This window comes from Pelobates fuscus, chromosome 13 (genome assembly GCF_036172605.1).
Source record: "Pelobates fuscus isolate aPelFus1 chromosome 13, aPelFus1.pri, whole genome shotgun sequence".
In the NCBI taxonomy this organism is placed as follows: Eukaryota; Metazoa; Chordata; class Amphibia; order Anura; family Pelobatidae; genus Pelobates; species Pelobates fuscus.
Window position 1 is genome coordinate 89583302 of NC_086329.1, and position 15661 is coordinate 89598962.

Below are 15661 nucleotides of genomic sequence, written 5' to 3' on the forward strand. Positions count from 1 at the left end.
GTTTGGTCCTTAAGGGGTTAATAGGGAAATGTCACTTTACATGATTATAATTTTTTTTTTTAAACTCTTATCAACAAATATGAATTTGCGGTGTATGAAAAATAAAATGAAACGTAGAAACCTCTTTATCCTGCAATTAGAAGTCTCTATCTTAGCTCTCTGTCAATCAATGCTATAGGTGCTGTCCTTTGAACCGATCAGCAAAGGAGAAATGTTCTCCTCATTTGCATTGAATGCCCCAGCTATGCCAAAACTTAACTGGATTGTGATGTAATTTGCTTATTTTTTTAAATGGATTTCAAAGAAAAAGCAGCATTACCTGAAAAAGGTTATGAGAGGTTTTATGGGATTTTCAATGTTTAATTTAATGGTTTAAGTTCAAGAGAAGTGACTGTTTACTGTTAATGTATTTCTGAACAGAAAACTCCACCAAACATGAGATCTGTATTGTTTATCTATTACAAATAAAATAAATTCATAGTAAAATCATATTATTTATTGAGCAGACAATACACCTTCTTCATGGATGGGTCTGCATTTTTCCAGAGGTATTTTCCAAATCGTTGCGAGAGAATGAGAGGACCCAGTGTAATATTTAGGAGGTGAGGTTGCCTGGTAACCAAGGCAACATCCATGTTCACAGTGCTACTTAAAGGGTTTTTTAAAAAAAACATTTTTCCTTTGCTGAAATAATGCTCTATTGGCCATCGTTCTGTAGCTCCCTCCTCCCCCTCCCCCCAAAAAATAAAAAGATCTGCAAAATTAGATTTTACTTCCCTTAATCCAGCTATAGCTTCTGGCATTGCTCCGTGCGCACCCACCTTAAGTCATGGGGAAAAGCCTTTGATTGGACGGTTTGACCAGCCCAGAGTGCGTAAAGAGGGGGGGGGGGGGGAGGGTGAAGGGACGACAAGGGATAAAAAAAGCTGATTACTACTATCAGCAGCGTGCGGTGCGCTGTGACGACAAATGTAAAATATGCACAGAATTGACATTAGGAGCATGGAACTAGCTCCAGCACACAATTAAAAATATCTCTGGATGGGCACTGTTTCAAGCTAAAACACTGCGCAAACATACTTCTACCACCATGACTACCCAAAAAAGCAGGAGTGGTCATTGCGGTTGGAGTAACCTGATAGAATTTGAGCAAAACAACTTCCCAGCCACATTTGCATATTTGACACCTGCCTTAGCGCCCCCTGCGCAGATTTAGGATTGCTAGGTAACCATTTTAGTCTGGTAGTCTCTGAGATCTAAAGCTTTTTAGCATTAGCTCTTATTTTTTTCTCTTCTCCTCTTGTTAATGTCAACATTGATTTTGTCTGCCAATTACTTGCTGTGTGATAAGCCAGCGTTGTATAAATCCCAATAATAATCATATAACCGGTAAAAAAAAAAAAAAAAAAAAGCCTACTAAAGAGTTAAAAGGAAAGCGAGGGAAAACAATTTGTTAATGGACGAGAGGGATGAAGATATTAGAAAGTAACAGCAAGAGGGTAAATAGCTGGGTTAGGAGAGAGGAGGAAATTACAAAAGATAAACAAACAGAATGTGAACAGACATGCTGGCACATTCCGAGCCCGAGCCAGCGGTGCCAAGCTTGGGATGCGGGCAGAGTAGCAGTAGTCAGTGACGTAGCAGTGTGTGTGCCTATATAGGCTTTACACACACAGGCAGCACACATTGAATTGCTGATCATCACACATTGTACAGGGCACAGTCAGAGGTGAGTAGAGAACACAGGGCTGGGAGCGTGTTTGGTCGCTAAGATATTATTTATACACAGGGATATAATATGCAGATAATGTTCTGTGTTTTTTTCTTTATTCGAATGAAGAGGTCAATTGGTTTTCAGTAAATGGAGAAATGTACAACCTGAGAATGGATGATTCGCCATCCACGTAACAGAGAGAATAGGAAAAGGGAGGAATGAAAAAAATAAAGGAGGTAGATTTTGTAGGGGACCAGGCTGCCATGCCAGGGGTGCGAGAGTGACAAATGTTTCCAGATCTCTTGTATTGCCCCTCCATGCATGCCATCAGCTTTAAACACGTGGGGGGAAAAAAACATTTGTTTCGTGTTTTTTTTTTGTGGTTCATAGAATGTTTATTTTTGATATCAAAATGCAGTTTAATGAATGAACATGACACTCATTCATTGAGTAAAGTCAGCAAACCAAAAGCCTAGGGAATGAAAAGGCATGCACAAGCAATGCACCAAGGTCCCTCTGCCTGTCCAGGATCATTTATTGGCTCCATGTCTTTAGAGTTTTATAGTTATTTGTTTTACAGAACGGGTAGTTGATACCTGAAATAGCCTTCCAGTGGAGGCAGTAAAAGCTAGCAGTGATATAGAATGAGTAGTAGATACCTGAAATAGCCTTCCAGTGGAGGCAGTAAACGCTAGCTGTGATATAGAATGAGTAGTAGATACCTGAAATAGCCTTCCAGTGGAGGCAGTAAACGCTAGCTGTGATATAGAATGAGTAGTTGATACCTGAAATAGCCTTCCAGTGGAGGCAGTAAAAGCTAGCAGTGATATAGAATGAGTAGTAGATACCTGAAATAGCCTTCCAGTGGAGGCAGTAAATGCTAGCAGTGATATAGAATGAGTAGTAGATACCTGAAAGAGCCTTCCAGTGGAGGCAGTAAAAGCTAGCTGTGATATAGAATGAGTAGAAGATACCTGAAATAGCCTTCCAGTGGAGGCAGTAAAAGCTAGCAGTGATATAGAATGAGTAGTAGATACCTGAAATAGCCTTCCAGTGGAGGCAGTAAAAGCTAGCAGTGATATAGAATGAGTAGTAGATACCTGAAATAGCCTTCCAGTGGAGGCAGTAAAAGCTAGCAGTGATATAGAATGAGTAGTAGATTAGTGGAATAGCCTTCCAGTGGAGGCAGTAAACGCTAGCTGTGATATAGAATGAGTAGTAGATACCTGAAATAGCCTTCCAGTGGAGGCAGTAAACGCTAGCTGTGATATAGAATGAGTAGTTCATACCTGAAATAGCCTTCCAGTGGAGGCAGTAAAAGCTAGCAGTGATATAGAATGAGTAGTAGATACCTGAAATAGCCTTCCAGTGGAGGCAGTAAAAGCTAGCTGTGATATAGAATGAGTAGTAGATACCTGAAAGAGCCTTCCAGTGGAGGCAGTAAACGCTAGCAGTGACATAGAATGAGTAGAAGATACCTGAAATAGCCTTCCAGTGGAGGCAGTAAAAGCTAGCAGTGATATAGAATGAGTAGTAGATACCAGGAATAGCCTTTCAGTGGAGGCAGTAAAAGCTAGCAGTGATACAGAATGAGTAGTAGATACCTGAAATAGCCTATCAGTGGAGGCAGTAAAAGCTAGCAGTGATATAGAATGAGTAGTAGATACCTGAAATAGCCTTTCAGTGGAGGCAGTAAACGCTAGCAGTGATATAGAATGAGTAGTAGATACCAGGAATAGCCTTTCAGTGGAGGCAGTAAAACCTAGCAGTGATATAGAATGAGTAGTAGATTAGTGGAATAGCCTTTCAGTGGAGGCAGTAAAAGCTAGCAGTGATATAGAATGAGTAGTAGATACCTGAAATAGCCTTCCAGTGGAGGCAGTAAAAGCTAGCAGTGATATAGAATGAGTAGTAGATACCTGAAATAGCCTTTCAGTGGAGGCAGTAAACGCTAGCAGTGATATAGAATGAGTAGTAGATACCAGGAATAGCCTTTCAGTGGAGGCAGTAAAACCTAGCAGTGATATAGAATGAGTAGTAGATTAGTGGAATAGCCTTTCAGTGGAGGCAGTAAAAGCTAGCAGTGATATAGAATGAGTAGTAGATACCTGAAATAGCCTTCCAGTGGAGGCAGTAAAAGCTAGCAGTGATATAGAATGGGTAGTAGATTAGTGGAATAGCCTTCCAGTGGAGGCAGTAAGGGCTATCATTTAGAAAAAAAAAACCAGAAATTATCTGGAGCAGTCTTACAGTGAAGGAGTTAAGGCTAATAATTATTTAGAAAGAGTAGTAGATACATTGAGTTGCCTTCCAAGGGAAGCAGTAAATGATTGATGAATGCTTGGGATAGCATAGGGCTATCCTGATGAACAAGTCAGTAAATCGATGGGTCAGGTTTGGTGAGTTTATTCCTAAGGCTGCATTAGTGATCTATTGAAGGAATCTAGAAAATACACACAATGGCAGCATGATCCTTATACGATCCAGATTCAATAAAACTAGATTTCCTTTTCTATCCTTCTTTTAAAATCTGATTTAGAATATTTGATATTACACTGAAACTGGATATATTGTGCCTTTTTCTAAAAAGAAAAGGCTAAACACAGAGACCCCTGTTAAATGCTAAAATACAATAACTGTCTGCTTTCTGTATGTATAGACCTACCATCTGTCTAAAGCTATAGTCATACGTCTGGCGGTATCTGAAAAGCTACCTGTTGACCTTTCTGTAACTACAGAGCTCTGCAGCCATTAGTTACAGAGCTATCTGCCCTTATGCGTCTATACAGCTATCTGTCTGTATCTATAGATAACTGTCTGATTCTATATAGCTATCTGTCTATCATTCTGCAATTATATAGCTCTGTGTCTATATAGCTATCTGTCTGTCTGTATCTATAGATAACTGTCTGATTCTATATAGCATTCTGCAATTATATAGCTCTGTGTCTATACAGCTATCTGTCTGATTCTATATAGCTATCTGTCTATCATTCTGCAATTATATAGCTCTGTGTCTATAGAGCTATCTGTCTGTCTGTATCTATAGATAACTGTCTGATTCTATATAGCATTCTGCAATTATATAGCTCTGTGTCTATACAGCTATCTGTCTGATTCTATATAGCTATCTGTCTATCATTCTGCAATTATATAGCTCTGTGTCTATACAGCTATCTGTCTGTCTGTATCTATAGATAACTGTCTGATTCTATATAGCTATCTGTCTATCATTCTGCAATTATATAGCTCTGTGTCTATATAGCTATCTGTCTGTCTGTATCTCTAGATAACTGTCTGATTCTATATAGCTACTGTCTATCATTCTGTTATTAATGATTAATTATATAGCCATCTGCCTTTTAGTCTGTATCTATATAGCTATCTGTCTGCCTGTAACCAGAGCTTTATCTCTGACATTCTGCATCTAGTTATCTGTCTCTCTGTATCTACAGAGCTATATAGTGTGTCAGTCTGCAATTATATAGCCATCTGTCTCTTGTCTGTATCTATAGAGCTATCTGTCTGTCTTCCTGCCTCTACATAGCTATATGTCTGTATTTAATTATATAGATGCCTGTCTGCCTCCTCTATCTATATATATATATCTGTCTGACATAATGCACTGATTATCTTTCTACATATATCCATAGCACACACTGTCTGACTGAATCTATAGAGCTAATAGATAGCCCTTCTGTATCTACAGAGCTATCTGCTATTTCTGCATATATAAAGCTGCATGTTTGCTTGCATCTATGTATGTATCTGTCCGCCTGTATCTATAAATCCAGTTGTCTGCCAAAGACATCGGTCTTTGTGTATATAGCTCTCCGTATTGATATAACTGTCTATATAGCGATCAGTATTGATATAGCTGTCTATATAGCTCTCCGTATTGATATAGCTGTCTATATAGCTCTCTGTATTGGTATAGCCGTCTATATAGCTCTCCATATTGATATAGCTGTCTATATAGCTCTCCGTATTGATATAGCTGTCTATATAGCTCTCCGTATTGATATAGCTGTCTATATAGCTCTCCGTATTGATATAGCTGTCTATATAGCTCTCTGTATTGATATATCCGTTTATATAGCTCTCTGTATTGATATAGCTGTCTATATAGCTCTCTCTATTGGTATAGCCGTCTATATAGCTCTCTGTATTGATATAACTGTCTATATAGCTCTCTGTATTGATATAACTGTCTATATAGCTCTCTGTATTGATATAGCTGTCTATATAGCTATCTGTATTGATATATCCGTTTATATAGCTCTCTGTATTGATATAGCTGTCTATATAGCTCTCCATATTGATATAGCTGGCTATATAGCTCTCCGTATTGATATAGCTGTCTATATAGCTCTCCGTATTGATATAGCTGTCTATATAGCTCTCTGTATTGATATATCCGTTTATATAGCTCTCTGTATTGATATAGCTGTCTATATAGCTCTCTCTATTGGTATAGCCGTCTATATAGCTCTCTGTATTGATATAACTGTCTATATAGCTCTCTGTATTGATATAGCTGTCTATATAGCTATCTGTATTGATATAGCAGTCTCTATAGCTCTCTGTATTGATATAACTGTCTATATAGCTCTCTGTATTGATATAGCCGTCTATATAGCTCTCTGTATTGATATAGCCGTCTATATAGCTCGCTGTATTGATATAGCCATCTATATAGCTCTCTGTATTGATATAGCTGTCTATATAGCTCTCTGTATTGATATAGTTGTCTATATAGCTATCAGTATTGATATAGCTGTCTATATAGCTCTCTGTATTGATATAGCTGTCTATATAGCTCTCTGTATTGATATAACTGTCTATATAGCTCTCTGTATTGATATAGCGGTCTATATAGTTCTCTGTATTGATATATCCGTTTATATAGCTCTCTGTATTGATATAGCTGTCTATATAGCTCTCTCTATTGGTATAGCCATCTATATAGCTCTCTGTATTGATATAACTGTCTATATAGCTCTCTCTATTGGTATAGCCGTCTATATAGCTCTCTGTATTGATATAACTGTCTATATAGCTCTCTGTATTGATATAACTGTCTATATAGCTCTCTGTATTGATATAGCTGTCTATATAGCTCTCTCTATTGGTATAGCCGTCTATATAGCTCTCTGTATTGATATAACTGTCTATATAGCTCTCTGTATTGATATAGCTGTCTATATAGCTATCTGTATTGATATAGCAGTCTCTATAGCTCTCTGTATTGATATAACTGTCTATATAGCTCTCTGTATTGATATAGCCGTCTATATAGCTCTCTGTATTGATATAGCCGTCTATATAGCTCGCTGTATTGATATAGCCATCTATATAGCTCTCTGTATTGATATAGCTGTCTATATAGCTCTCTGTATTGATATAGTTGTCTATATAGCTATCAGTATTGATATAGCTGTCTATATAGCTCTCTGTATTGATATAGCTGTCTATATAGCTCTCTGTATTGATATAACTGTCTATATAGCTCTCTGTATTGATATAGCGGTCTATATAGCTCTCTGTATTGATATATCCGTTTATATAGCTCTCTGTATTGATATAGCTGTCTATATAGCTCTCTCTATTGGTATAGCCATCTATATAGCTCTCTGTATTGATATAACTGTCTATATAGCTCTCTGTATTGATATAGCCGTCTATATAACTCTCTGTATTGATATAGCAGTCTATATAGCTCGCTGTATTGATATAGCTGTCTATATAGCTATCTGTATTGATATAGCTGTCTATATAGCTCTCTGTATTGATATAACTGTCTATATAGCTTGCTGTATTGATATAGCTGTCTATATAGCTCTCTGTATTGATATAGCTGTCTATATAGCTCTCTGTATTGATATAGCTGTCTATATAGCTCTCTGTATTGATATAGCTGTCTATATAGCTCTCTGTATTGATATAGCAGCCTATATAGCTCTCTGTATTGATATAGCTGTCTATATAGCTCTCTGTATTGATATAGCTGTCTATATAGCTCTCTGTATTGATATAACTGTCTATATAGCTCTCTGTATTGATATAGCTGTCTATATAGCTATCTGTATTGATATAGCAGTCTCTATAGCTCTCTGTATTGATATAACTGTCTATATAGCTCTCTGTATTGATATAGCCGTCTATATAGCTCTCTGTATTGATATAGCCGTCTATATAGCTCGCTGTATTGATATAGCCATCTATATAGCTCTTTGTATTGATATAGCTGTCTATATAGCTCTCTGTATTGATATAGTTGTCTATATAGCTATCAGTATTGATATAGCTGTCTATATAGCTCTCCGTATTGATATAGCTGTCTATATAGCTCTGTATTGATATAGCTGTCTATATAGCTCTCTGTATGGGTATAGCTGTCTATATAGCTCTCTGTATTGGTATAGCCATCTATATAGCTCTCTGTATTCTTATAGCCGTCTATATAGCTCTCTGTATTGATATAGCTGTCTATATAGCTCTCTGTATTGATATAGCCGTCTATATAGCTATCAGTATTGATATAGTTGTCTATATAGCGATCAGTATTGATATAACTGTCTATATAGCTCTCTGTATTGTTATAGATGTCTATATAGTTCTACGTATTGATATAGCCCTCTATGTAGCTCTCTGTATTGATAAAGCCGTCTATATAGCTCTTTGTATTGATATAGCTGTCTATATAGCTATCAGTATTGATATAGTTGTCTATATAGCTCTCTGTATTGATATAACTGTCTATATAGCTCTCTGTGAAAATCACAGTGAGAAGACGCCAGCGTCCATAGGAAAACATTGTGAATGCTTTCCTATGAGACCGGCTGAATGCGCGCGCGGCTCTTGCCGCGCATGCGCATTCACCCGAGGAGGCGGAGAGGAAGAGGAGAGCTCCCCGCCCGGCGCTGGAGAAACAGGTAAGTTTAACCCCTTCCACGCCATCCAGCCCTGCGGCATGTTTTCCTGGCACTATAGTGGTCCTTTAATACAGGCATCTTCCTGCCTACATCTATGTAATGTTTCGTCTGCCTATATTTATTGAGTTAGCTGTCTATCTACTTAGCTGCCTATGTCTAAGTCAAAAGAATGGGAAGAGTTCATCGCTTTTCACAAACAAGGAACAGGATAGAAAATTTAGTAAAGGCACTGAATGTTCCTAGAGACACAGTTGGAAGCATAGTTCGCAAATTCAAAGTTGAAGGAACAGTGGTTACGCAACTTGGACGGGGCAGAAAAATAAGCTATTAATGGCTCCAGACAGGTTTCTAATAATTCAGGTTGTAAAAAACTCTCGAGTGACTGCAAAAGACCTGCAGCAAGGCTTGGTGGCAAATGGCACTGAGGTTTCATTGAGCCCAGTAAGGCGAATGCTAAGCGCATGTCAGAACTCCAAGACGTATACCACTACTGACCCTAAAACACAAGAAATCAAAATCATATAAATAAGTCACAGACGTTTTTAGATTCTGTGGAGTGATGATATAAAACTGGAATCTTTCGGTCCAATGAATCAGAGGTATGTCTGAAGGAAGAAGAATGAAGCATACGTTGAAAAGAATACTCTGCCTACAGTTAAGCATGGTGGTGGCTCGGTGATGCTCTGTGTGGCAACGTGTGGAAGGCAAGATGGATTCACTGAAGTATCAGGAAATCCTAGGAGAAAACATCATGCCGTCTGTGAGGAAACTGAAGCTTGGGCGTCATTGGAACTTCCAAACAAGATCCCAGGCATACCTCAAATTGTGGCAAAGCTTGTTTGCAGAAGAAGACCTGAAAGCTTCTACAGTGGCCATCAGTCACCTGATTTGAATCCCCCAGAAAATCTCTGGTGGGATTTGAAGAAGGCGGTTGCAGCACGGAAACCCAAGAATATTACTGAACCGGAGGCTATCACACATGAGCAATGGGCTAGGATTCCTCAGGAACACTGTCAGAAGCTGGTGTCTGGCTATGCATCTCATTTGCAGCAGGTCATAACAGCAAACAGGGGATCTACTAAATACTAAAGGTGCTTGCCATTAAGGGGTTGACATATTTTGAGACTGGGGAAGTCATTATAAGTTGCATTTTCAGTTGAATTTGGGGAAACCAATTAAAGCATTCATTGTGTTGAATAATTTTGATTACAGCTGTATCTGTCTGTAGCTACGGTGCTATCTGTCTGTCTGTTTCTACAGAGCTATCTGAGTCTACAGAGCGATCTGTCTTAATATATAAAACAGGGGTGCCCAAAAGGTATATCCCAAGATGTCCCATCAGATTCTAAAGGCATGCAAAGCATCATGGGAGTTGTAGTTCTAAAAAATCTGGGGATCTAACTTTTGGGCACCCCTAATGTAGAGCTACCTGTCTGCCTATATCTACAGAACAAATAGTCTGCCTGTATCTATAGAGCTTCTGTATTATATACCCCACTAGAGCAGGGGCGTATTAGCTGCGATGCAAACAAGGCATTTGCCTTGGGCGGCATTTTCCAGGGGGCAGCAAAAAAAGCCTAAGGCAGCACAAAACCAGGATACACCACTGCACTAGAGACACTCCACTATAGTTCCTCTTTTGGAGGTGACCATAGAAAAGCATATATATATGTGGAGAGTCTTTGGAAGCAGCTTAAGCACTAAGTATTGCACGTAGTATGTTAATCACCTATGTTTAAATAAGTGTAAGACCCAGCAATATTGGGGTACTGTGATGTAGTGGTGGGCTTAACACAATATGATTTTGCTAAAACAGGTGATTTTAAGTAGCCTTGTAAAATGTAAACTGTATTTTTTGGGGGGGGTGCGCACAGTTCCTTAATCTGTATTTTGTATATATAGATCTATCTGTCTGCCTCTTACTATTGAGCGATCGGTCTTCCTGTTTCTATGAAGCTGTATACTGCATCTATATAGCTACATGTTTGCCTATATCTATAGAGCCAAGTTTTTACATCAATATAGTTATCTGCCTACTTGTATCAGTAATTCCTTATAACTGTAATCTATGTGTATATATAAACTCTTTTGGTATGTGCTTTACAAGCAACGCCAAGCCTCAATAGCAAGCCAGTAACCAACCTCATGCTCATGAGTTGCATTAACAACTAAACAGCTGTCCATGAGTGGTTCACTGGCTTTGCTCCTCTTCTTGAGTTGTGTTCAAAGCTGTTGTATGTTGCAGACATTTACTGCAAGGTTTAAATATCCTAAAACCTATTGTCACCAACACCAGCAGCTTCATAAAAGACACCACTGACTTCCTTAACAAACTCAACCAAGCCACTAACCTTCCTGCTAACGCCATCCTTGGACGTGGAACGTCTGTATAGCAGCATTCTACATACAGACGGTATTAACGCTCATTTTAATTTTCATTGCCCCAAATTATCATAGATCTGGCACTATTCATCCTCACACTTAATTATTTCATTTTCAATAACGAGATCTATAAACTATGGGTACTAAGATGGCACTGCAATATGCTTATCAGTTCATGTCATAGCAAAAACAGACATTCATAGAACTATAGCAAACCAAACCATACAAATACTACCTCAGGGAAGTGAGGAAAATGTAAAAAAATGCAATCTTTTCATTATACCCATCAATTAAACTAACAATGAAGTACTCTAAAATCTGTAAATGTTCTGGACACTGCTGGCATGTACCAATGGCACAATTCACACACATATGCAGTTAACTAGTGCCATCTTAACAGCATTATGGGCCCCCATGGAAAAGCAGTGCACTGGGGCCCTGCCTACACAACAGCTCACAGGAATAAAAATGTGAATTAGCGATAAAATTAAACTTATATTTATTGGTACCTCCAACAAATGCAATACATACATGCAGACTGCTGAATACGCACACACCGACTGCTGAATACACGCACACAGACTGCTTAGTACACACACACAGACTGCTGAGTACACACAGACTGCTGAGTACACACACACAGACTGCTACATACATACACAGTCCACTGAATACACACAAACACACACACAGACTGCTGAATATACACACAGACTGCTGAATATACACAGACTACTGAATACACACAGACTGCTGAATGTGTGTATTCAGCAGTCTGTGTGTATTCAGCAGTCAGCAGACTGCTGAATACAAACACACACACACACAGACTGCTGAATACACACACACACACACACACACACAGACTGCTGAATACACACAGACTGCAGTGAAGGGTGCAGTGTATGTGTTTGTGTGTAGGGGTGCTGTGTGTGTGTATGCATAGGCGTGCACAGCCTATTGCATTAGGGTGTGCACCCTAAAGCACATACACACACCGCGTGTATATGTATGTATGTATGTATGAGCATAAAATAAGACACTAGGGAGCAGGAGAAGCAGCACTTAACTAGTAAATTGTAAAACAAAATCATTTAAAAATCTCAACCTCAAGGACACTCATGCAGACATTTGTAGGCCGATTTTCTACAAAGTATATAGTGATAATAAAACTGTTTTTAGATATTTTGAGTAAAATAAATGGTACAGAACACAGTTGGTAACACTATAAAATGTAGAAACATCCTAGCGCTCAATATACTATAATAAATTATGCAAACATTTTGTGTGTGTATTCAGCAGTCTGCTGACTGCTGAATACACACATTCAGCAGTCTGTGTGTATTCAGTAGTCTGTGTATATTCAGCAGTCTGTGTGTATATTCAGCAGTCTGTGTGTGTGTTTGTGTGTATTCAGTGGACTGTGTATGTATTTAGCAGTCTGTGTGTGTGTACTCAGCAGTCTGTGTGTACTCAGCAGTCTCTGTGTGTGCACTCAGCAGTCTGTGTGCGTGTATTCAGCAGTCGGTGTGTGCGTATTCAGCAGTCTGCATGTATGTATTGCATTTGTTGGAGGTACCAATAAATATAAGTTTAATTTTATCGCTAATTCACATTTTTATTCCTGTGAGTTGTTGTGTAGGCAGGGCCCCAGTGCACTGCTTTGCCCAGGGGCCCATAATGCTGTTAAGATGGCACTGGTTAACTTTGTTAGACTGTTTCCAGGTTTCTAGGCAAGAACACTACATTTAAACAAATCTTACATAGAACACAGACTGTATCCTGTATCATTGCCAGAAACCCATAGATGCCGAGCTTGACCACGTTACTTTAGTAAATATTCAAACAGCAAATTTGTGTCAAACTCGAATATTATTTGTAATTTGTACAATTTGGATTGACATTCGGCGTAAAGGAAATGACAGCCCTGTGTGAACAACTCATGCCAGTTCAATATAAAATGACAACAAAAAAAACTGTATTTGTGTTATTTTTCTATTTAGAAAATCAGCCTGTGAATTGTGTGCTGGTCTCCCATCCATTGCACTCATTACGTGATCAAAAATGAACAGAAGGTTCTGTGAAGGTGTATTCTGGAACAGCAGCTTTTGGTAATGTTGTGTCATACAGAAAAGGTTGTCTGGAGACATCGGTCCTTGCACATTTCATAAAACTAATGCAGCTCTTTTAATCAGAATAGTTCTATTGGATCCAAAAAAAATCAGGTTTCACAAATTCTTCACCAAATTTTGAGTTTATGATTTAGTAGAGGCTTGGATACCCAGTTTACAGAATATAGACAGAATCTTAAATAGAGAAGTAGACATGCTCTGCTTTGTTGGGTTTGCTGTTCATCTTGTGCCCCTTTTCAGGATATTAAAAATGTACCAAAAAGACATAAAAATACATAAACATTTGTATGTATGTTTGTGTGATATGTATTTGTATGCATCAATGTAATAATGCTGGCAGAATATGATACACTGACTATTTGAGGCATACTGTGGTGTCTTGTCGATATATGTGTCTTGTTTCGTGTATGTGTATACAGAAAAATGTAATAAAGAATTTATATTAAAACAAAACAAAAAAAATAGAATGTATAATAAAAAGGAAAAAAAAAATTACCAAAAAGAAAAACAAAAATGTGAAACGCCTTATATTTTCCTTTGTTTTCAGATTGAGCATCCGACTGCAAGTTGAGTACCTTCTGGCTTTTATCTTATCACACAATCTTTAAGAACATCTCTAAACTCAATGTTTCATTCCAAAAAGAAGGTGCTCTCCACTTGCCCAAATATTCTCACCCCAGATCAAATCCCAAAGTTTTTTATACCACCTAAATTATCAACTGTCAAACAACAACATGCAAAATCCATTTCTGACACAGGATCCAATCAAACCCCAAAGACACTTTTAAGATCAGCCAATCGTCACATAATTCAGGTGGAATATATGGAACCAGAGATGGGGGTATCAGAGCAGACTCACAATATAAACTTTACAGTCCCAATAACGGGCAGCCAATATCTGTCAGAGAGCCCCCATACTCGCAGGAGAGAGTCACTTTTCCATGGAAACTTTGGTTTGAAGACCTTGTCGCCTTCAGACCCTGATTGTACTTTAAGATGGCGATCATCATCCTCTGAAATGGACTTTGGTGGCATTTCTGATGGTCGCCTTGAAAGTGACACTACATCATCTGCCGAATCCTCTCCTTTTAGCTCTCCGCTGTTGACCCATACAATAGCTGGGAATCTGATTAGACAGGTCTACAGGAATCAGCAATTGTTTTGTCGCTCTGAGAGCATAAAAACATTGGCCCGGGCTAGCTCTCTATCCAATGAAGAGACTAGTTCAACAGACACCAGTCCCAATGTCTCTCGAAAAAAGACCCAACAAAATCAGGGGACGACCATGATGCATTTAGTTCCACCACCTGTATTTCACCTGGATTTTATCTGCTGCCAGGAGAGGTTGACTAAGGAAACAGAGGTCATGCTAAGTAAAGGGGGTCTTGTTCACCTCTCTACTGAATACATGAAAGAGCTGAGGCGTCTGAGGGTGAAGTTGGTAAGTGCTGAGAACCTGTACCCTCCTAATCAGGACCCCAAGACTATCAGCTGCTACACAGTCATGTCGTTGCAGCCAGGAAAATTGCAGAAGCAAAGAAGCACTGTCATTCGGAGAAGCAGGAACCCTATCTTCAATGAGGATTTCTTCTTTGAAGGGGTGGAAAAGGGGGAACTGGACACACGCAGTCTAAGGCTGAAAGTAATAAACCGTGGATCGGGAATGCGTCGTGATAATTTGCTGGGGCACATCGAGCTACTAATCTCCGCTATCTTACCACCATTAACCGATTCCCGATAGAAACTGGGTGATGTGGGATTTCAGATTATATAGTATCGTTATTTATTTACCTTTTTCATACCATGTCTGAGTGAATTCTTCGGGGCGGGAGGGTTTGGGAATGACTAGACTTGTTTAAGTTTATATATTTTATTAACTAGGTGTAGATGTAAGGACCAAGTAGTGGAAACTATCCCTAAAATAGAGATACAAAGTTTGCCAAATTGTACAGTAACTGTAAACAGCACATGATTACTCACACAGGATTAAAATGTTTGACATAAGAATGACATTGTTGCTGTTCATAAGACTGTAACAGAATACAGTCTCATTCATAAGAGCACAATTTATAATTATACGTGCCAGCATTTTTAGTGGAGTAATTAGGGGGTACAAGGTTAAGACATGACTGTATGCAGCACAGGACATAAAGGAGCAGCTGCCCCTCTGAGTATTACTTGTCTTTTTTAAATGCTGCCTGAGTTCCCATTTACTTGAGAGGTGTGGATGGGGCAGAGGCAAGCTGCGTTCAGTGCACAAGAATCAGCTGCCTTGTCTTACAGGGTGGCTTTGAACTAGCCATGGCTCATGTCCCTTTTCATAATAACGGCTTGCCCCACAAGCAGGTCTGTCCTTATGGATGGTTAGGAGGGGTATGGCGGTACTGTACTCACCATCCTCACATTGGTGGAAGGCAACAAAACATGTGAACTGATACCACCAAATACCATAAAAGATTTAAAAAAAAAAAAAAACAATAAAATAATGTTAGCAGAAT

The 15661-nt window shown here is 38.7% G+C and overlaps 1 protein-coding gene across 2 annotated transcripts; it reads left to right on the forward strand.

The window, feature by feature from the left end:
• Positions 1–1680: 1680 nt before the first annotated feature.
• On the forward strand, positions 1681–15402 carry C2CD4D (C2 calcium dependent domain containing 4D). 2 transcript variants are annotated; one of them, XM_063439239.1, is made up of 3 exons: positions 1681–1729; positions 13035–13142; positions 13711–15402. In XM_063439239.1, the coding sequence occupies exon 3, from the start codon at positions 13789–13791 to the stop codon at positions 14902–14904; it is 1116 nt and encodes a 371-aa protein (XP_063295309.1). In that variant the 5' UTR covers positions 1681–1729; positions 13035–13142; positions 13711–13788; the 3' UTR covers positions 14905–15402. The 2 variants fall into 2 exon arrangements, with proteins under 2 accessions (XP_063295309.1, XP_063295310.1); XM_063439240.1 differs by lacking the exon at positions 13035–13142 and having other exon boundaries at positions 1703–1729.
• Positions 15403–15661: the final 259 nt, after the last annotated feature.